Source organism: Nematolebias whitei, chromosome 2 (genome assembly GCF_014905685.2).
Source record: "Nematolebias whitei isolate Nwh7 chromosome 2, NemWhi1, whole genome shotgun sequence".
In the NCBI taxonomy this organism is placed as follows: domain Eukaryota; kingdom Metazoa; phylum Chordata; class Actinopteri; order Cyprinodontiformes; family Rivulidae; genus Nematolebias; species Nematolebias whitei.
The window spans coordinates 17,372,233-17,390,772 of record NC_056499.1 but is presented as its reverse complement, the minus strand read 5'-3'; the positions used below and the strand labels follow the sequence as shown (position 1 = coordinate 17,390,772).

General features: G+C 37.8%; 1 protein-coding gene across 1 annotated transcript in view; it reads left to right on the top strand.

Moving 5' to 3' along the window:
• LOC119425923 (CUB and sushi domain-containing protein 1) overlaps positions 1 to 18,540 on the top strand; it is a 432,525-nt gene that overhangs the window by 331,231 nt on the left and 82,754 nt on the right. The window contains exons 30-35 of the mRNA XM_037693482.1: positions 10,027 to 10,143; positions 10,250 to 10,363; positions 12,105 to 12,200; positions 12,364 to 12,567; positions 13,983 to 14,107; positions 14,236 to 14,332. Of these exons, the coding sequence (XP_037549410.1) occupies positions 10,027 to 10,143; positions 10,250 to 10,363; positions 12,105 to 12,200; positions 12,364 to 12,567; positions 13,983 to 14,107; positions 14,236 to 14,332 (753 nt within the window). The remainder of the gene's footprint in view (positions 1 to 10,026; positions 10,144 to 10,249; positions 10,364 to 12,104; positions 12,201 to 12,363; positions 12,568 to 13,982; positions 14,108 to 14,235; positions 14,333 to 18,540) is intronic.

Genomic DNA, 18,540 nt, shown 5'->3' with positions numbered 1-18,540 from the left:
GGGGGGGGGGGGGGGGGGGGGGGGGGGGGGGGGGGGGGGGGGGGTCATGCAAGAAAGGAGGAAAGATACAGAAAAAGAGATAAAATAAGACACTATTATAGAGTGCCGCCTAGAGGCAATGTTCATGCACGTAAACGTGCACTTGCACACACACACCACACAGATCGAATACGCTACTCATCCAGTAAAAGAACAAAAAAACTTTTCAACTGTCGTATGACCTAAAATATAATCCATCCATCCATTATCTTTACCCGCTTCTTCCTTTCTGGGTCGTGGGGGTCACTGGTGCCCATGTCCAGCAGCCACTATGCGAGAGGTGGGGGACACCCTGGACAGGTCTCCAGTCCATCACAGGGACACATAGAGACAAGCAACCGTCCACTCTATCACTCAGACCAGGACAATTTAGTTACCAATTAAACTAACATGCATGCTTTTGGTCTGTGGGAGGAAACTGGAGTACCCAGAGAAAACTCACGCATGCATGGAGAGAACATGCAAACTCCACCCAGAAAGCCCCCCCGTCCGGAATTCTATCCAGCAACCTTCTTACTGAGAGGTGGCAGCTCTACCAACTGCACCACTGTGCCACACAAAATATAATCCTAAATAATCTTTTTTTTTTTTTTAGCTCATTTTAGCTAATGTGGAATTTAGCTCATGGTTTAAAAAAACATTCAGACATTTACTGTGTACATTTGAAAAGTAAACTTCTTTACGGATGATACTAATAAATTCAAAGCTAAAAATAAATAAATAAATAAATAAAGCTGTTACATGTATTTGGTGCACACAAGAAACATTTGTGCAAAATATTACCTGGTGCACACTCTAGAATTTTCTTTAAAATTTACTCTTTTTTTTTTTTTTCCTGCCAAATGCTGTAGCACCAGGAAATCCCGTTGTATAATGGTTGGCATCATTGTGAAGCTTAATCATTCCTGTCTTTAAATATAGGGCTGGAAATCCTGAAGGCAACAATCCAGACTTAATAAACATTTCAAACGGTCACACTCATAAACAAAACTAGCTTGTTGCCAGGCCAGGTGGTAAACTGCCAAAACTCAACAAACTATATCACTTTAAAGCTTTTCAGATGCAGAATTTGAAAATAACTACTCTAATATATTTTATTTATTTATTTATTTTTATCCTTATTGCAACTTTTTTTTGCATGAGTCACATTCCAAAGGTCTCTTGAGATCAAAATGTAGCTCAAACAAATCTCTTTTTTTTTTTAACTTACCAAACTTTTAAATTGCACTTGATATTCTCTTGTGTGTAACTTGGTTGGTGGGCATTAGACACAGTTCTGGTGAGCATGTTTTTATTACTTAGAATTATTTATTCAGTAATAAATGCTCAAAGTTTTACCCACATGTTGTGAAGGCCTGACCCTCAGATGCTAAAATATCACTCACATCACACATTTTAAGGAGATTAACTTTCAATTTCAAAGATTATAGTTACAGCATTACTTGCTTCCTTTGTGCATATCAAATGACCAATACTATTTAACTACAATTTGTGTTTTTCATTAGTATTTTGGACCAAATAAATTTTTCTGGTAAGTTAAAATATCAAGTACATTACTTGTGATTTTTTCTGCAGTTTTCTGACTGGTGTGGAATGATTGCAGTCTCTTAATTGCCACTTAATAATACAAAAAATAAAACCTTTTGAAATTGCTCTTTTGACATAGAAGATGACTGCCAGTGCTATTATGATTTTGCACAGATTTAAAAATACATATAGTTTAGTTGTGTCTCAGTAGATTAAAAACTGAAGTGTTTACACTATAATCCTGTCATTGTCACAAACCCACTGTAACACGTGTTCAGTTCAATTCAATTCAGTTTATTTATATAGCGCCAAGTCACAACAGAAGTCGTCAAGGGCACTGAACAGAAACATTTGTATATAAAAATAATAAGTTAACAAAAAACATTCATAAAAAATAATAATAATTTAACACTATTTATCTGAGAAGCAGACTGCTTTGAGTTCAACTCCATCACAGAACGCTCATCTTGAGTAAGCATGAAGGCGACAGTGGAAAGAAAAAACTCCCTCATGAGGAAGAAACCTTTAGCAGAACCAGGCTCAGGACAAGCTGCTTTGACCAGCTGGGTTTGATAGGAACAGATACACAATGACAGGTCGAGAATCACATGCTAAGCTAGAAATAATATCACATGAAAACTATTCAACTTTAGGAAATCATTTAAGGAAATGAGGTCAATTTGTCCTCTAGTAGTCTAAGCCTATGGCAGCATAACAAGTCAACCCTAACTATAGGATTTATCAAAAAGGAAAGTCTTAAGTTCAGTCTTAAAATTGGACAATGTGTCGGCCTCATGGATAGAATCTGGAAGTTGGTTCCACAAGAGCCTGATAACTGAAATATCTTCCTCTCGTTCTGCTTTTGGAAACTATAGGGACCGTGCGTAAGCCTGCAGTCAGACAGCGAAGTGCTCTGTTAGGAAAATATGGAACAACAAGATTTCTAATATACTTTGTAAGATGGAGCTAGGTTGTTGAGAGTTTTGTAGGTTAAAAGTAAGATTTTGAATTCAATTCTGGATTTGACAGGGAGCCAATGGAGAGAAGCTAAAACTGGAGAGATATGATCTCTCCCACTAACTCCAGTTCAGACTCTGGCAGCAGCACTTTGGATCAACTGAAGACTTTTTAAAGAAGCATTTGGACACCCAGATAATAAACCATTGCAATAGTCCAGTCTAGACATGACAAATGCATGAACCGGTTTTTCTGCATCATTTTTAGATAAGATAATTCTAATTTTAGCGATATTATGTAGGTGGAAGAAGGCGGTTCTAGTAACATTTTTAATGTGGTGGATAAAAGACATGTCCTGATCAAAAATAACCAAGTTTTTTTTTAACAATAGAGCTGTAGGCCAGATTAATGCCATCCAAGGAGAATGAAAGACTGAAAATTGTATTCCTAAAATGCTCATATCCAAAAAATCTGAAACTTCAGTCTTGTCTGTGTTCAAAAGCAGAACATTTAGGATTGTCCAGGTTTTTATGTCTTTAAGACATGCTTGTTGTCTAAGTAGCTCAGTAGTTCAGATATTGTGAAAGTATTTGGAGACCTGTGCAAACTTGATTATTTTTGTTTTTACCTGTGCATAACGTGTTGTATGTGTGTGTGTGTGTGTGTGTGTTTGTGGTGTGTGTAACATGTAAAACTATTGTAAGACAATAGTGTTACGCAATCTTCTGATAAACGAGACATAGTATAATGCCAAGATCAGCAGCAGTACTGTAGGCCAGGAAAAAACAAGGAGCAGGTAGAAAAACTGCCCACTAGTAAAGCTGGTTGTAAATCTGTCTGGGTTTAAGTAAAGGTAAAAATTCCCAACAGAAAAGTATTCTTGCCAAACTCATTGGTGTGTGACACAAAGCATGAGCTTAATGTTTGCGTGTGCAAAACCTTCATAGGACTTCTTTAATGATGCTCAAAACTGTCCTCACTCATTCTCCTGGGCTGTTTAACATTGAAAGCCATCCAGTGGCGCAGAGGTAATAACCTTAGAGGTTCCAAACATGATTTAGATGACTCAAATAAAATAAAAAATAAAATAAAAACTGGACAACAGTGTTTTATGAAACATTTAAAATGACCGAATACAGTCGGTTTAAGCTAATGCAGAATTTTATATTTGAAGTGACTTATTAGCAAAAATCCTAACATAACAAATTTGTCCTGATTTGTACTAAATATTTATTGTTTTCCGTAGCTCACAAAAGCAGTTTATATTCAAACAGCATCACACTTTCAGCATGTTTTATAGCCACACGGTAACCAGTATGGTTAAACCAATACTACCTTGTAAGAGGCTTTTTATGTGGTTTTTGGCAGCTAACATAATTTGTAGGTAATTGGGGTGTTTTCGTTTGCCTGCTGTAAGTAAATTGTGCTGCTTTTCATAGATTCCGCTGGTAATTTTAACCCTTTTTATTGTATTGTACCCAATATGCTTTTGAGATGAAGTATCTTTTAACCACCAATGTTGCTATGGTGACTAGGGAACATCATCGTCAATCGCACATTTTACATTAACATTGAAGTTGCATATAAAAACATTTACAATACGTATGTTTCAATATCTAAAACTGTAGGATGGAAAAATATGACTCGAGTAGAAAATCCTTGGTAAGCTTCTGTGTACTCATCCATGTTTTGCATGTTTTATTCAGTTTTACACTTGGAATCCAAAATTGGGTGGTGTTTAAAGAAAAGGCATAAAGTGCAAGTTGCAAGCCCTGTTACCTTTATATCTCAACATTTTTATGAATTGGCTTGTGTATAAATATTTGATAAATAAGCATTTTAGTTTTTTTGTTGTTGTTAGTAAGTCCACCATATGTTTGACTTATGACTAATTCATACGTTTGTGCTGAATCGTCTTCAGTTTCAGTTCTCAAGAAACTCAAATTAAAATTGCAACACAACTTTCAGAACGTTTCAAAACACATTTCCCGATCTCTTCCTGCCACCCTTAGCACTGCCATAGGTTTGTGTGTATGCATAAGTGGAAATGAGACACGGATCATGAGTGCTAGAACTTTAAAAGTTCTGTTTACGTGTGCAGATGATCAAAGTGCATGGGTGCGTGAGAGAAAGAGACTGACTTGCATAGCATTTTTTTTTCCTTTCATTTATTTGTGTGTGTTTGAGCGAGAGGGTGTGAGTGATCAAAGCGTGTGTATGGAGGCTTTTGATAAGCCTGACACCTGAGCCTAGAGCAGCACCACTGGGGGATTGTGGGTAGATCAAGACAAGACCTCTAGACCTGAGGGTTTGAAAACAACAGCACAACAGAAATCAATTCTGAAATATCAATCAATATCACGGCACAGAAGCAGTAGGAGAGGAAGGAAACGGGGTTATTACTATGGCGCTTTAGGAAACAAGAAAAAAGCACAGAGGGAAGGAGGTGGAGAGGAGGAGGAGGAGGAAGATGAAAGGGTGGGTGTGCAACAACTGTCTAGTCTGGTAGAAAAGTAAAAACCAAGTTCTACTGTCATTTTTAATTTTACTGTTGTAATTTAGTTTAACTGAGCAAACTTAAAGCTTAAAAGGCCTGCCTTATTTTAATGTCTATGTTCATAGTCTCATTGAATTTGGCATTAAGTTACAAATACATCCTTGGGGACCCATGGATCCCCCACTGTGAAATCTAAAAGTGCTTGAGGGCTTTTTTTTTTGCAGACTTTTTGGACCGTTCCAAAAAAACTAAAATGCTGATGTCTTTGCTTGAAAGAGTAGCCCTCCAGGGTGTATTTAAAGGGATCTTCCAAGCTTATAACTAGCAGCATTTAAGTCATTATTTTGTACAAAAAAAAAATCATATTCCTATAACTTGGCAGCGCTATAGGACCCCTGACTTTGACAGCAGATTAATTCACAGAATGTTGTCCCGTGTCTCATCATGATCTATGAAACGTGGCGCTCAGGTACTTGCTCGCACAGTTACAACAAACACAAAGGTGGCGGTAATTAAAATCTGTCTGAGGTCAAGGCTAATGTCATTGGTGGATAATGGTCTGACCCTCAAAGTTTCACTCGCAACTAAAGGTTCACCTAACAACCCAAACAAGACAAGAAATACATAGGCCAGATAGGATGAGAAGAGGAGGGAAGAAATATGCAGTGTGTGTGTTGGAAAATATGACATTGACGGATGTGCTTCTCCCTGCCGTTTGGTACACGCACATTCAGAGACACTTACATAAATGTCAGTGACCTCTGCCTTACTAAGAGTAAGTGTGCACACACTCACATACTATTTATGCTCAAGGTTTCTCACTCTCTTGGGGATGCTTAAGATGAATTGAACTATAGCAGGGCCTGTTCCTCATAGGTCATTCAGTAGTTGGTTGTGTTAATAGGGTTTCTGAAGTAGCAGTGCTGTGAGATAGAAAAAACCCACACTGGCTTTAAGCTCAGACCACAAAAAAGTCACTTCAAAGGATAATTCATATCTATAGAAGTGGAATTATATGAGAACGTTATGAACAATGAATATGTCATTCCTGCTGTAAATAGTGCTGTCTGTTTTCTATTGCACATTTTATCATATTTTTTAATAGTTATTTACAAGCATCATAAATTATGTGCCTTGCATCTGTTGGCAAAATATTTCACAAACCACTGGATAGATTTTAATAAATCTTTCAGACGATAGGTAATTAATATATGAACATGTATAACTAACTGTTAAAGTCAGCCTGATTAAAGATGGTTGCCACAACCAAATATACTTAGTAAACACAAAAATGTTTATTTAAAGAAATTGCAATTTTTCCGATATTGAACTAAAATGAGTGGTATTAAGTGATGCTCATCCCTAAACACATAATGTGAGCACTAACAGATCTTTGTTTAAAACTGTGTCATGCACTGCAGCTGGCTAGACTGTATGCTTTCCATTTAAGATATGTTACTTTTTCATATCTGAAATGTCAGTTTACTCATTTCATGTAGTCCGGTAGAATGCAAAACAAAGTTAAAAACGTATTATTTATATGCTCAGTCCTGTCTGTATAAAACACACACATGCACGCATGTATTAATTAACAACGAGCCTTAAACCTTTATATTTTATAGCTAACTATTTTATCCTCAAAGTTCAAGTTGGTATTTTTTTTATTAAACAAAGCCAATTTTAATAAAATTCTAGTTTAAAAATAAATATATTTTAAACCGGTGAGAATACAGATTTGCTCACCATCTTTCTGTGGAATGGGTGTTCCTCCAAAAGGTCCCAAAACAATGCATTTGTCTTTAAGACATCAAAATCTACAGACCAAACCTGAAAAAAAGGTGTCAGTTTATTTACCATTAGTTTAACTGAATCATACTGTACTTTTTTGGTGAGACTCATTAAAAACATGTTGGCTAACATAAACATAAGGCTAAGAGCCTCTAAAGACGATTTCATATGTTTATAACTGGAAGCTTAGACCACGTTGATCCTGTGAGCTGCTGAGTTTCAATGGCACAGTGGAGGTTTTGCACATTGTAAACAGGATGGAGGTTCAATGAAGTTGGAAATAAAATGCACAAGATTAAACACCATGGTCAACTAGATTTTGAAAATATAAATCTAATCTCATACTTTAATATGCATGGGCCAGAAAGTGAGTTCCTGCTGTGCATTAGAGCACTTCTGGAACAAGTCAACCGCACCTGTAGGCATTTCCTCAATAAATAAATAAACAAATTAAGGTAGCTGAGAAATAGGACAGTGGTCCATTTTTGCCTGGTTGTCCTGAGATGATATGTTCATCAAGAATAGTTGAGAGCACCAGTATCAGTTTTCATTTCAGCTGTTCATTTTGAAATGAGATACCAGTGATGCATTGTTCCAGAATTGCGACGCTCAAAGTGGCTGCATGTTGGAGTAGCTCTCTTACATTCATTCTAAAATTTTGCTTTTCAAAACTTTAATTAATCTTTTTTTCTGGATGTAAATAGCTTTTTTCGGATGATTACTTCCTCTGGTATCAGATGATGTTCTGCTGAAAGGCTGAAACTTTTTTTTACTTTTGGACATTTGTTATGATGCGTAACCATAACAACACGGTGGTTTTCTACAACTGGGAGCTGCTGATTAACATCTCAAGAGCTCAAATAATACCTCAACTACAGCCCCAAATCCCAAATGAGTTGAAAAGGAGGTGGCATGGATGCATTGCCATCTACCTTGAGGCGGTGCTCGAGTGCCTGACCACTGAGATATTGGAGGTAGTGGGAAATGCAACTCATGACAGTGGGAGGACCAAGATTGTCCCCCGGCACCTGCAGTTAAGTCTGCAGTGACAAAGGGCTCGGAAGGCTGCTGGGAGAAATCGTTTGGGAAGGAGTTCTGCCCGGCATTCATGCAGTCTTGCTGCCCAAGAAGACCGAGAGGTCTGATGGATCTGGGTGTATGAATCGGCATCTGCAGCCAGTCACTTCGGATTTGCTGTGGGACGGACTGCTACAAGAGATCCTTCCTGCCCAAAGCCATCAGCATCTAGAACAACTCCAACGAAACCAAGATGAACTACAACAACAATAAATTTATCTTTGGGATTAATAAAGTATTTTTTTAATTAAATTAAATTAAGTTGAATTTAATCGAATCACTGGTACCAGTTGGATGCATCACAAACAACGATGAGTCCAGCTACAGGCAGGAGGTGGCACACCTGGAGAGGTGGGGCAGGAAGAACAACCTTCACACCAATGTGAAGAAGACGAAAGGGGTGGTGATTTCAGACGTAACAAACACCCCACCCCTGAACATAAGAGGATCTGTGGTGGAAGTGGTCTCCAGCTACAAGTACTTGAGTGTGCACCTGAATGACAACCTCAGCTGGAGCAACAACATCACCAGTCTGATCAAGAAAGCTCATCAGACTCTTAATTCCTGAAACGAGCTGGTCAGGGAAGCTCAGTCCTCACCTCCTTCTACAGGTGTGCAGTGGAGAGCACCCTGTGCTCCAGCATCAATGTATGGCATGGAGGCTGCACAGCTGCAGAAAGAAAAGCTTTGCAGAGAGTGGTGAAGGCTGCACAGAAGATGTTGGAGTCGGCCTCCCCACCATCACAGACATTTACATCTCCAGATGCAGGAAGAGGGCCACCTGCATCATGAAGGACCCCACTCACCCAGCACACACACTTTTTGCCTCACTCCCCTCAGGGAGAAGGTTGAAGAACATCAAGTGTAGAACCACTAGACTGAGGAACAGCTTCTACCCTGAGGCTGTTAGACTCATTAATTCCTAATCAGGATTGTCACTGTGAAAAAATGAATAAATAAATCACTGTAATGCCACTTTGATTGATGAAATGTGTTGCAGATTATCCATGCTGCTGATCTCATGCTGCTGATAATTTCAAACAGCTGTATTCATCTATATTCATCTACTCACATAGACTCATGTTCATGCTGCTGTTGTTCGGCATATTGTTTTGTACTATTAGTATGTAGCATATTTATTAGTTTATACCTTAGAACTTTATTACTGTTTCTTTTTACAATTTATATTTTTGCTATTGTTGGATGTATTTGGGATCCTGTGTACATAATTCCGTTCCACCTCATGTACCACATGCGATGAGAATGATAATAAAACTAACTTGAACTTGATCACTGATCACTTGCATTGTGAAGATTCAGAAAATTGCTTGTGCCAGAGCAGAAAACCCCCTGACACAGACCAAAGTCACCGAATGCAGAGGTCACACTATTTAGTTCAGTCAGCAAAGGGCAGTACAAAACAGGAACTCAGTGGGAACCACTGTCTATATTCAACTCTCTTATCTTTTCACACATTTTATTCTAATAGTACTTCATTTTTTATTCTAAAATAAATCTGCCACCATGTTAACTTTGATGCTAATTACATTTTATCATTTAACAACTTGGCACAGATTCACATCTGCTATTTTAGAGGGAAAACGTTTCCACATGTTGAATTCACAGATTGTCTTTTTTTTTTTTTTTGTCTGTGAAAATTATTAGCTTGGGGAAACATAAAAGGACACCATTCTGTCATTTGAATATTACTGTTTTGCCATGACTGTGGATTAACAAAAAAGTTATATTGATTATTTCCTGACACATGGACAGGTGGAAATACAATATTCTGTGATTGTGTATGAGTTTCTTTCTCTGACTCGTAACCAAATATCTCATGAAGTAGTGGACACATTTTAACAAAAGGCAAAAAAAAAAAAATAAAAATAAATCATTGAATGTGCATTATAGACTAGTCGCCACAACTAATCAACCAGGAAAAACTAAAATCGACTTCATCTCAGTCAGTAGATGAAGCTAATTGTTCTCTTGGACTGGCGTCAAACATGCATGCAGAGGTTCATCTGAGTTTCTTGACCATATGGTGTGCGTTCAACAAAGCAGTGAGGTTTTCCATATGGTGCATAAAGAGTGTATTTTATTTAAAAGTTCTATTTTTTTTTTTTTTCTTCTATCACCAGCTCCATGCGGAGGACAGTACGGTGGATCAGAGGGTGTTGTTTTGTCTCCAAACTATCCTTTAAATTACACCACAAGACAAACGTGTTCCTATTACATCGTTGTGTCCTCACAGTTTGGTGAGTACGTTTTGATGGCGTTATAGTTCTTACTTTAGCTATTGCAATAAAAATGGCAACAATGAAGACTCTTTTTTTTTTGTACGTATTTTTATGTGCTCTTTAGTGGTGTTTGGCCAGTTTGCTGTTTTCCAGACGGCAATGAACGACTCAGTGGAGCTGTTTGATGGAGCCAATGAAAATGCTCGATTGCTCAGCTCCCTGGCTGGGTCACATTCAGGTGAGTCCGTCGACTATTTCCAGCAACAAATACAGCCGGGGGGATTTCATCTGATTGCGCTGAAATAAACAGTTTTCTAACCACTGTTTCTTTTACTATTACTTAATTTCATATTTTATTTTATAGAAATACCTGTTCTCTTATTTTTTTTTTCCTCTCCTTTGTTTCAATCCTGAACTATCTGAAAAGTGAATAAAATGAAACAGTGAAGAATAGGCTCTTGGGGCTGTGGAGCACAGCACCGCTGGTTATTTGACGTTGATGTATTTGGCAAAAATTCATTAAGGCTTAACTTTACAAAAAGAAATCAGTAGCTGGAAGAGTCTCAGTGGGGCTCTGCAATATACAGAACACAAACACAACTCTAACTTTCAGGCAGTCAAACTTGGTAATAATTTGAGTCATTGCACGGTGACACACTGTAAATTGATGAAACCTGACAGATGGTGCAAAATCAATGCACATCACAAAATTTGAAGAATGAAAATGAAGAAATATTGATTAACGTAGCTCCTGGCAAAAAGTGATGCCATCGCCTCAGAGTTTTACTTTCATGTTAGTTGTACGTGTCATTGCCAGTAGGCATGCTTCAGGGAAATCCCCATGGAACTGACACCAGGTTTCCTTCTGTGGAAATCTGGAATCCTATCATGTTTGCTCTGCTGCCATAAGTTTGTGTTTTGTCCATACAATCTAAAGCTGTTTAATAAGAAAAAATGTTTATAGTGTTTGAGTAATTTTATAGTTTGCTTCTGAGTTTAACTGAAACAAGTGCTTGCTGTAAGTGTAAACACTGTGTATAGGCAGATATAAAGATACTGTTTTTACAGCATATTTCTATACGTTATGCATCAGTGTAGATCTTTTGATTTTTTTGTACATTATACTTGAACATGCCACTTTATGTTTGATAAATGCCACTGCAAAGTAAGCCATTTTGTTTTGCTTCCAACAGCAATCCATCTAAATTAGTTCTCAGGAAAGAAGCCAGTTTGCATAACGTTGAACGCATGACTTGTCCTTTGAAGTTCATATTTTCACTCTAGGAGTGAAAAAGAATAAAACACAGCAGGCTTTATGTAACAGTGTTATCTGTATCTGTACTCTGTCACACATGCATGCATATGTACACACAGTCACGTGTGCGCACATACAAACACGCACTCACCTACAGGGGCAAACTGTTTTGTAGCACATCGTTCCTTCTAACTGTGCCTGTTACCCTTGCACAAAAACAAATTAACACACGTGTATGCCTACTAAACACACACATACACACACAAATCTTAATACAGTTAATGAAGGTTTGAAATGTCAACCACACCACATTGTCCCTCATTTCCTGCGGTTACTTCATTTGTTTGTGTACATCTTTGCATATAAATGTCTATTTGTCTGTGCCAGAGAGGTGGTGTGTGTGTTGAGTGTGTTTTCCTCTTTTGCATGATCTATATTTAACATGAGTCACAAATGAAGTGGAATCCCTGCTGGGGGCAAATTTATGAAGTAAACCTGCACAGTTCAATGCTTGAATAGTTAAATGTGTGATTAGTGTGGAACAGCATGTCTGGTTTGTCTCTGTGTTTATACTGAACTTTTAAGTGACTGTGTGTATGTTTATTAAGATTTTTATAAATAAGTATCGCATTAATAAAATTAGAAAGGTTTAAGTTGTTTTATGGTATTAACTTCAATTGAATATTGTCATCTTCATGGATGTTAATGTCTGTTTGTGTCACAGGAGAGACATTACCACTTGCAACATCCAATCAGATCATGCTCCGGTTCAATGCTAAGAGTGGCCAGTCAGCTAAAGGCTTTCATTTTGTCTATCAAGGTAATGTTCGCCAACATTTGCTGTTGTATTTCCCTTTTTTTCCCCACTTACTTTATGTATACACACAAGGTCATTACAACAAGGCAAGCATGAACATCTCTCTCTTGTACTGTTTCTTTTTTCTTCTGCTTCTCATATAATTTTATTACTTTCATGACTGCAGCTGTGCCTCGGACGAGCGACAGTCAGTGCAGTTCAGTGCCAGAGCCCCGGTATGGCAGACGGATTGGTTCAGAGTTCTCAGCAGGCTCTGTCGTTCGTTTTGAGTGCAGTCCAGGCTATTTGTTGAAAGGATCCAGTGCAATTCAATGCCAGGCCATACCTGGTGCCCTGGCACAGTGGAATGCAACAACACCAACCTGTATAGGTATGACAAACCAAAAATACACCGGTCTTAATGCAGCTCTACTATAAAGTAAATAAGGTCATTTTAAACAAATAAATGTATGTCAAAAATTCAGAATAGACCTCTTTTATGGAAAGTAAATTACATTTTATGTTGAGATTCAGTAAAAAAAAATCATCCTGTTATCCCATCTTGAATGTGCAACCTGTCTATAAAAATGTTATAATGTGTTGCAAAGTGAAATAATAGAATATGTTGACTTACAAATTGTGAATTGCATGTTTGCAAATAATAAATTATCAGCACATAAAAAGTTGTTTGTTAACATGGAAGATTAAACAACAATTTCTGTTGCACTTGTTTGGTTTCTAAAACTGTAGTCAAGCAACAGAAATGTGCACTTTTTAAAGTCTAATAAGTAAAACTAAAAATGTAACAAAAGTAATTTTATCATCAAATTCTACTCTTTTGCAAATACCCCTTGTTTGCTGTTGGAATGCCAGCATATACATGTGATCTAAAGCACTGATTTGTCTCTATAAAATGATTTATTCAGATTATGTTTGTGGAGATGTAGAGTTCTGTATGAATGTGTGTTTGTATGGGTTAATTACAGCACAGATTATGTTGTAAAGTACTCGAGTATCATTCTTAGATGTTATTACTGTTTTTCTTATACATTTTATTGTTGGATGTAACTGGGACCCCATGTACATAATTTCGCTCCACCACATGTACCACATGAGGTGCGAATGACAATAAAGAAACTCTGACTCTGACTCTGACTCTGAGTAGCCTGGTTTGCTAGAAAAATGCTAAACGTACAATTATAGAACTTACCATTCTAGTTTTTTCCTATTTAGCCATGCAACTTTTTTTGTTTGTTTTTATTTTGACATATTAAGTTTTCTTCGTGGAATATTTGAGTAAATTTAATATTGAAATAATATGTATAAAACTACATTCAGGTTTATAATGTTCTCGTTTTGTTTAACAAATTGTCAAAGTTCATTTTCTCTTTGCATGACTCAAGTTTCTCGTTGCATGGCTCAAATTTCAGTCATCAACACCGTCTTCATAAACCCAAGTACAAACGTAAATTGGAGAATAAAAATAACCTTAAGCAATCGGTCTTTCTGGGTAATCATTCGGTGATAGATAATTAGAGTTGCAGAGTTTTTATTCTGACTGTTATTCCAACAACAGTATGAAATCTTTAACTGCTGAAAGCTAGCATTTTGCAAACAACTTCAGCTGTCACATCAATTTGTAGCACAAATAACGTTTGTTCTCTGCGGCTCCATGTAGAAGTAATTTTAACACCATATCGTTGGCCTCCGGGCACTCAAGTCTACATTTTGACATCCGGTTCTAACTGCTAGCGATTTGGTTAATACATTATTCTTGGAAATTTATATTCTATGTCTTCATTCTAGTTCCCTGCAGTGGCAATTTGACTGAACGTCGTGGAACGATATTGTCTCCTGGCTACCCTGAACCTTACCCAAATGGTCTAAACTGTCTGTGGAGGATTCATGTCAGTGAAGGGGCAGGAATACAGGTACACATACGTATACACAGCTATAACTTTAGCTGTACTGTTTAAATGTTCATGTACTGAAAATGGACAATGTGTACAGACTTGAAAGCTACATTGGTGGATTTGTTTTATTCTCGTTTATTGTTTAGATCCAAGTAATGACATTTGCAACTGAGCACAACTGGGACTCTCTAGAGATCTATGATGGAGGAGACATGACGGCTCCAAAACTTGGGTCTTTCTCTGGTAAGACATGCCCAGGACTGTCCAAAGACACATACACCTGTGCATGGATACCATCCATCCATTATATTTACCCACTTCTTCCTTTTCGGGTTGCGTGGGTCACTGGAGCCCATGTTCAGCAGTCACTGTGTGAGAAGCAGGGGACACCCTGGACAGGTCGCAAATTCATCATTCACTCTTTCACTCACATCTAGGGACAGTTTAAAGTTACTAGTTAACCTAACATGCATGTTTTTGGTCTGTGGGAGGAAATTGGAGTACCCAGAGAAGGCCCACACATTCACAGAGAGAACATGCAAATTCCACCTAGAAAAGTCCCTGACCGATATTCGAACCAGCAACCTTCTTGCTGAGAGGCGACAGCTTCACCAACTGTGGCACTGTGCCATTTCTGCATGGATACCATTTACACACAAACAATATATTAAGTTTTATGACAGATGGGACTTGGATGCAATTAGAGAGGATGTACTTTAGGTAGTTTGGGTGAGTACAGAGGACGCAGAAGCCTAAGTGAGATGGAGGAGGATGACTTGCTGTGGGGACCCCTGAAGGGGGTCTGGCAGTTCCCTGTAGAAGGAACAGCCATAAGAAGAAGAGGAAGAAAAAGGGATGCAAAATGACATTTCCCAATGTATAGATGCATGCATCGTCATTCACATAAATGCAGGAATGTTTTCAACAAGTGGTCAGTATTTTTCATTGTGAAGCTGCTAAAACAACTTAGGTTGATAGAAGAGAAAATAAAAATGGAGACAGAAAAAAAAGAAAGAGCCAGCAATAAAGTATGATCTAACCTTTAACCATTTCCCTGCAGAAATTCTCCTGTGACTTGCCCTAAGCGCATACCTGTCACATAGCTTTCACACGTGAAACATGCAGCCCATAGGGTAACGCACACACATAATTACACATAGCCACACACATTATGTACATATTTGTGAGAGTACTTTTCAAAATGTACACATCGGGGAGCTGCCCACTACAACCAGGGTGATCTGCCGTTGACCACTGAGCAGCTTCAATGGGGCAGAAAAGAACGACTTCTCTTTTGGGTACCAAAAGGCTTCATGTTTTTGAAGAGTAAAGGGTTGTTCACATTCTTTGCACCTTACATCTTCTCTGATCTCCAGATTTAAACTGAGCCAGTTGTCTAGGTTTTGCCAGTTAAAAAAGTAGCTCAATGTGCTTTTAAAGCAATATTAATATGCACATGTACTTTATTACCCAACAAACATATGTTAGTATTGGTATGTCAATATTTGTCTATTTTCATGTTTTCTCTCTAAAATATCAAACAGAGCTATCTTAGCTTTGAATTTAAACACTTAAGGATGTATTTAATAGGATTCAAAATAATTATATGCACTTAAAAAAGCAAGATCTATTCTTTAAACTTTTAATGCCATTTTCCACCATATTTGTGTGTAAAGCATAATGTTTATTTAAAGCACTTTGAGTTGTCCTGTTGCTGAAATGTGCTTAACAAATAAAGCTGCCTTAACTAGCCATATGGGATTTGATAAAAATACAGGTCCTTCTCAAAAAATTAGCATATTGTGATAAAGGTCATTATTTTCCATAATGTAATGATAAAAATGAAACTTTCATATATTTCAGATTCATTACACACCAACTGAAATATTTCAGGTCTTTAATTGTTTTAATACTGATGATTATGGCATACAGCTCATGAAAACCCAAAATACCTGTCCCAAAAAATTAGCATATCATGAAAAGGTTGTTTAAACAAGGTATTAACCTAACCATCTGAATCAACGACGTAACTCTAAACACCTGCAAAAGATTCCTGAGGCTTTTAAAAACTCCCAGCCTTGTTCATTACTCAACACCGCAATCATGGGTAAGACTGCCGACCTGACTGCTGTCCAGAAGGCCATCATTGACACCCTCAAGCAAGAGGGTAAGACACAGAAAGAAATTGCTGAATGAATAGGCTGTTCCCAGAGTGCTGTATCAAGGCACCTCAGTGGAAAGTCTGTGGGAAGGGAAAAGTGTGGCAGAAAACGCTGCACAACGAGAAGAAGTGACCGGACCCTGAGGAGGATTGTGGAGAAGGGCCGATTCCAGACATTGGGGGACCTGCGGAAGCAGTGCACTGAGTCTGGAGTAGAAACATCCAGAGCCACCGTGCACAGGCGTGTGCAGGAAATGGGCTACAGGTGCCGCATTCCCCAGGTCAAGCCACTTTTGAACCAGAAACAGCGGCAGAAGCGCCTGACCTGGGCTACAAAGAAGCAGCACTGGACTGTTGCTCAGTGGTCCAAAGTACTTTTTTCGGATGAAAGCAAATTTTGCATGTCATTCGGAAATCAAGGTGCCAGAGTCTGGAGGAAGACTGGGGAGAAGGAAATGCCAAAATGCCAGAAGTCCAGTGTGAAGCATCCACAGTCAGTGATGGTCTGGGGTGCATGTCAGCTGCTGGTGTTGGTCCACTGTGCTTTATCAAGGGCAGGGTCAATGCAGCTAGCTATCAGGAGATTTTGGAGCACTTCATGCTTCCATCTGCTGAAAAGCTTTATGGAGATGAAGATTTCATTTTTCAGCATGACCACCATGCTCACAGTGCCAAAACCACTGGTAAATAGTTTACTGACCATGGTATTACTGTGCTCAATTGGCCTGCCAACTCTCCTGACCTGAACCCCATAGAAAACCTGTGGGATATTGTGAAGAGAAAGTTGAGAGACGCAAGACCCAACACTCTGGATGAGCTTAAGACCGCTTTTGAAGCATCCTGGACCTTCATAACACCTCAGCAGTGCCACAGGCTGATTGCCTCCATGCCATGCCGCATTGAAGCAGTCATTCATGCAAAGGATTCCCGACCAAGTATTGAGTGCATAACTGAACATGATTATTTGAAGGTTGGCGTTTTTTGTATTAAAAACACTTGTCTTTCATTGGTGGGATGAAATATGCTAATTTTTTGGGACAGGCATTTTGGGTTTTCGTGAGCTGTATGCCATAATCATCAGTATTAAAACAATTAAAGACCTGAAATATTTCAGTTGGTGTGCAATGAATCTGAAATATATGAAAGTTGCATTTTTTATCATTACATTATGGAAAATAATGACCTTTATCACAATATGCTAATTTTTTGAGAAGGACCTGTAATCAGAAAAATGCAAAAATACTTATTTGTTATTACTGGGCTGATGTATACATTAATACATTTTCATTTATGCCTTTTGTTTCATGTTTCAGCTCTTCAGTAATCTGAAATAAAGTTTTGTAAAGAAAAGTTATGAACAAATAATATCTTACCTCTTGTAGATAGCTCTTTGAATGTCCTCATGTCTAGTTTAGAAGAAAAAAAACAATAAAGTACATCCAGAGTAATAAAGACAGTCTAATTCTTATCAGAATGACAAGCTAACAGCTAGTCTGGGAGGTGTCAAAACAAAAGTGCTGCTGTTATAAAATGACTCCCATTTCAAAACTCCATGCACGCATGTTGTTTTTATAACCATTTTATGACCATTTTTCTTTTCTCATATTTTACAGGGATTTATGTAACATTTGTAAGCAAAATAGTACAAGAAATTAGAAAATCCAAAATTGATAGCATTGTAAAAGGTTAAAATTAGTGTTCGCATGAACCACTGTGAAATTTTAAAGATTGGAGTTGTTTTAAAATGGCAACAGTTCACTTTATTCTTGGATCTACTTGGACTAATTTTTAGCTCATCACTGAAGTCAAAATTAAACTGTTGCAAATAACCCCATTTCAAAAGATGCTAACGGTGCATAGTTAATAAAATACAGTAGTTCATTGATACTTCGCAGTTCATTGCGGATTCGCTGTATGGCGGGTTTTCAAAATAAGATTGGACATGACACACAATTGGTTTATTGATGGATGAGCCGCATGATCTGCATGGAATATTTATTTAAAATAAATTATTTAACACCTCCTGCACCTTTGTGCAGCCCACACTGCTGCAGGATAAACTTCCTGCTGCAGCTGCTTAGCTGTTCTTGTGCAGAGCGGAGAAGTGGGCGTGGTCAAGAACGCTTGCAGGTGGCAAAGAGCAGAGGAGGCAGGGAGCTGAAAACATGACATGCTGTGCTTTTTTAGAGCATTTAGAGTTTAGAAACATTGTTTAGAATATTGCAAAAGTGTATGAAGGGTTTAAAACACCTTTATATATATATATATATATATATATATATATATATAT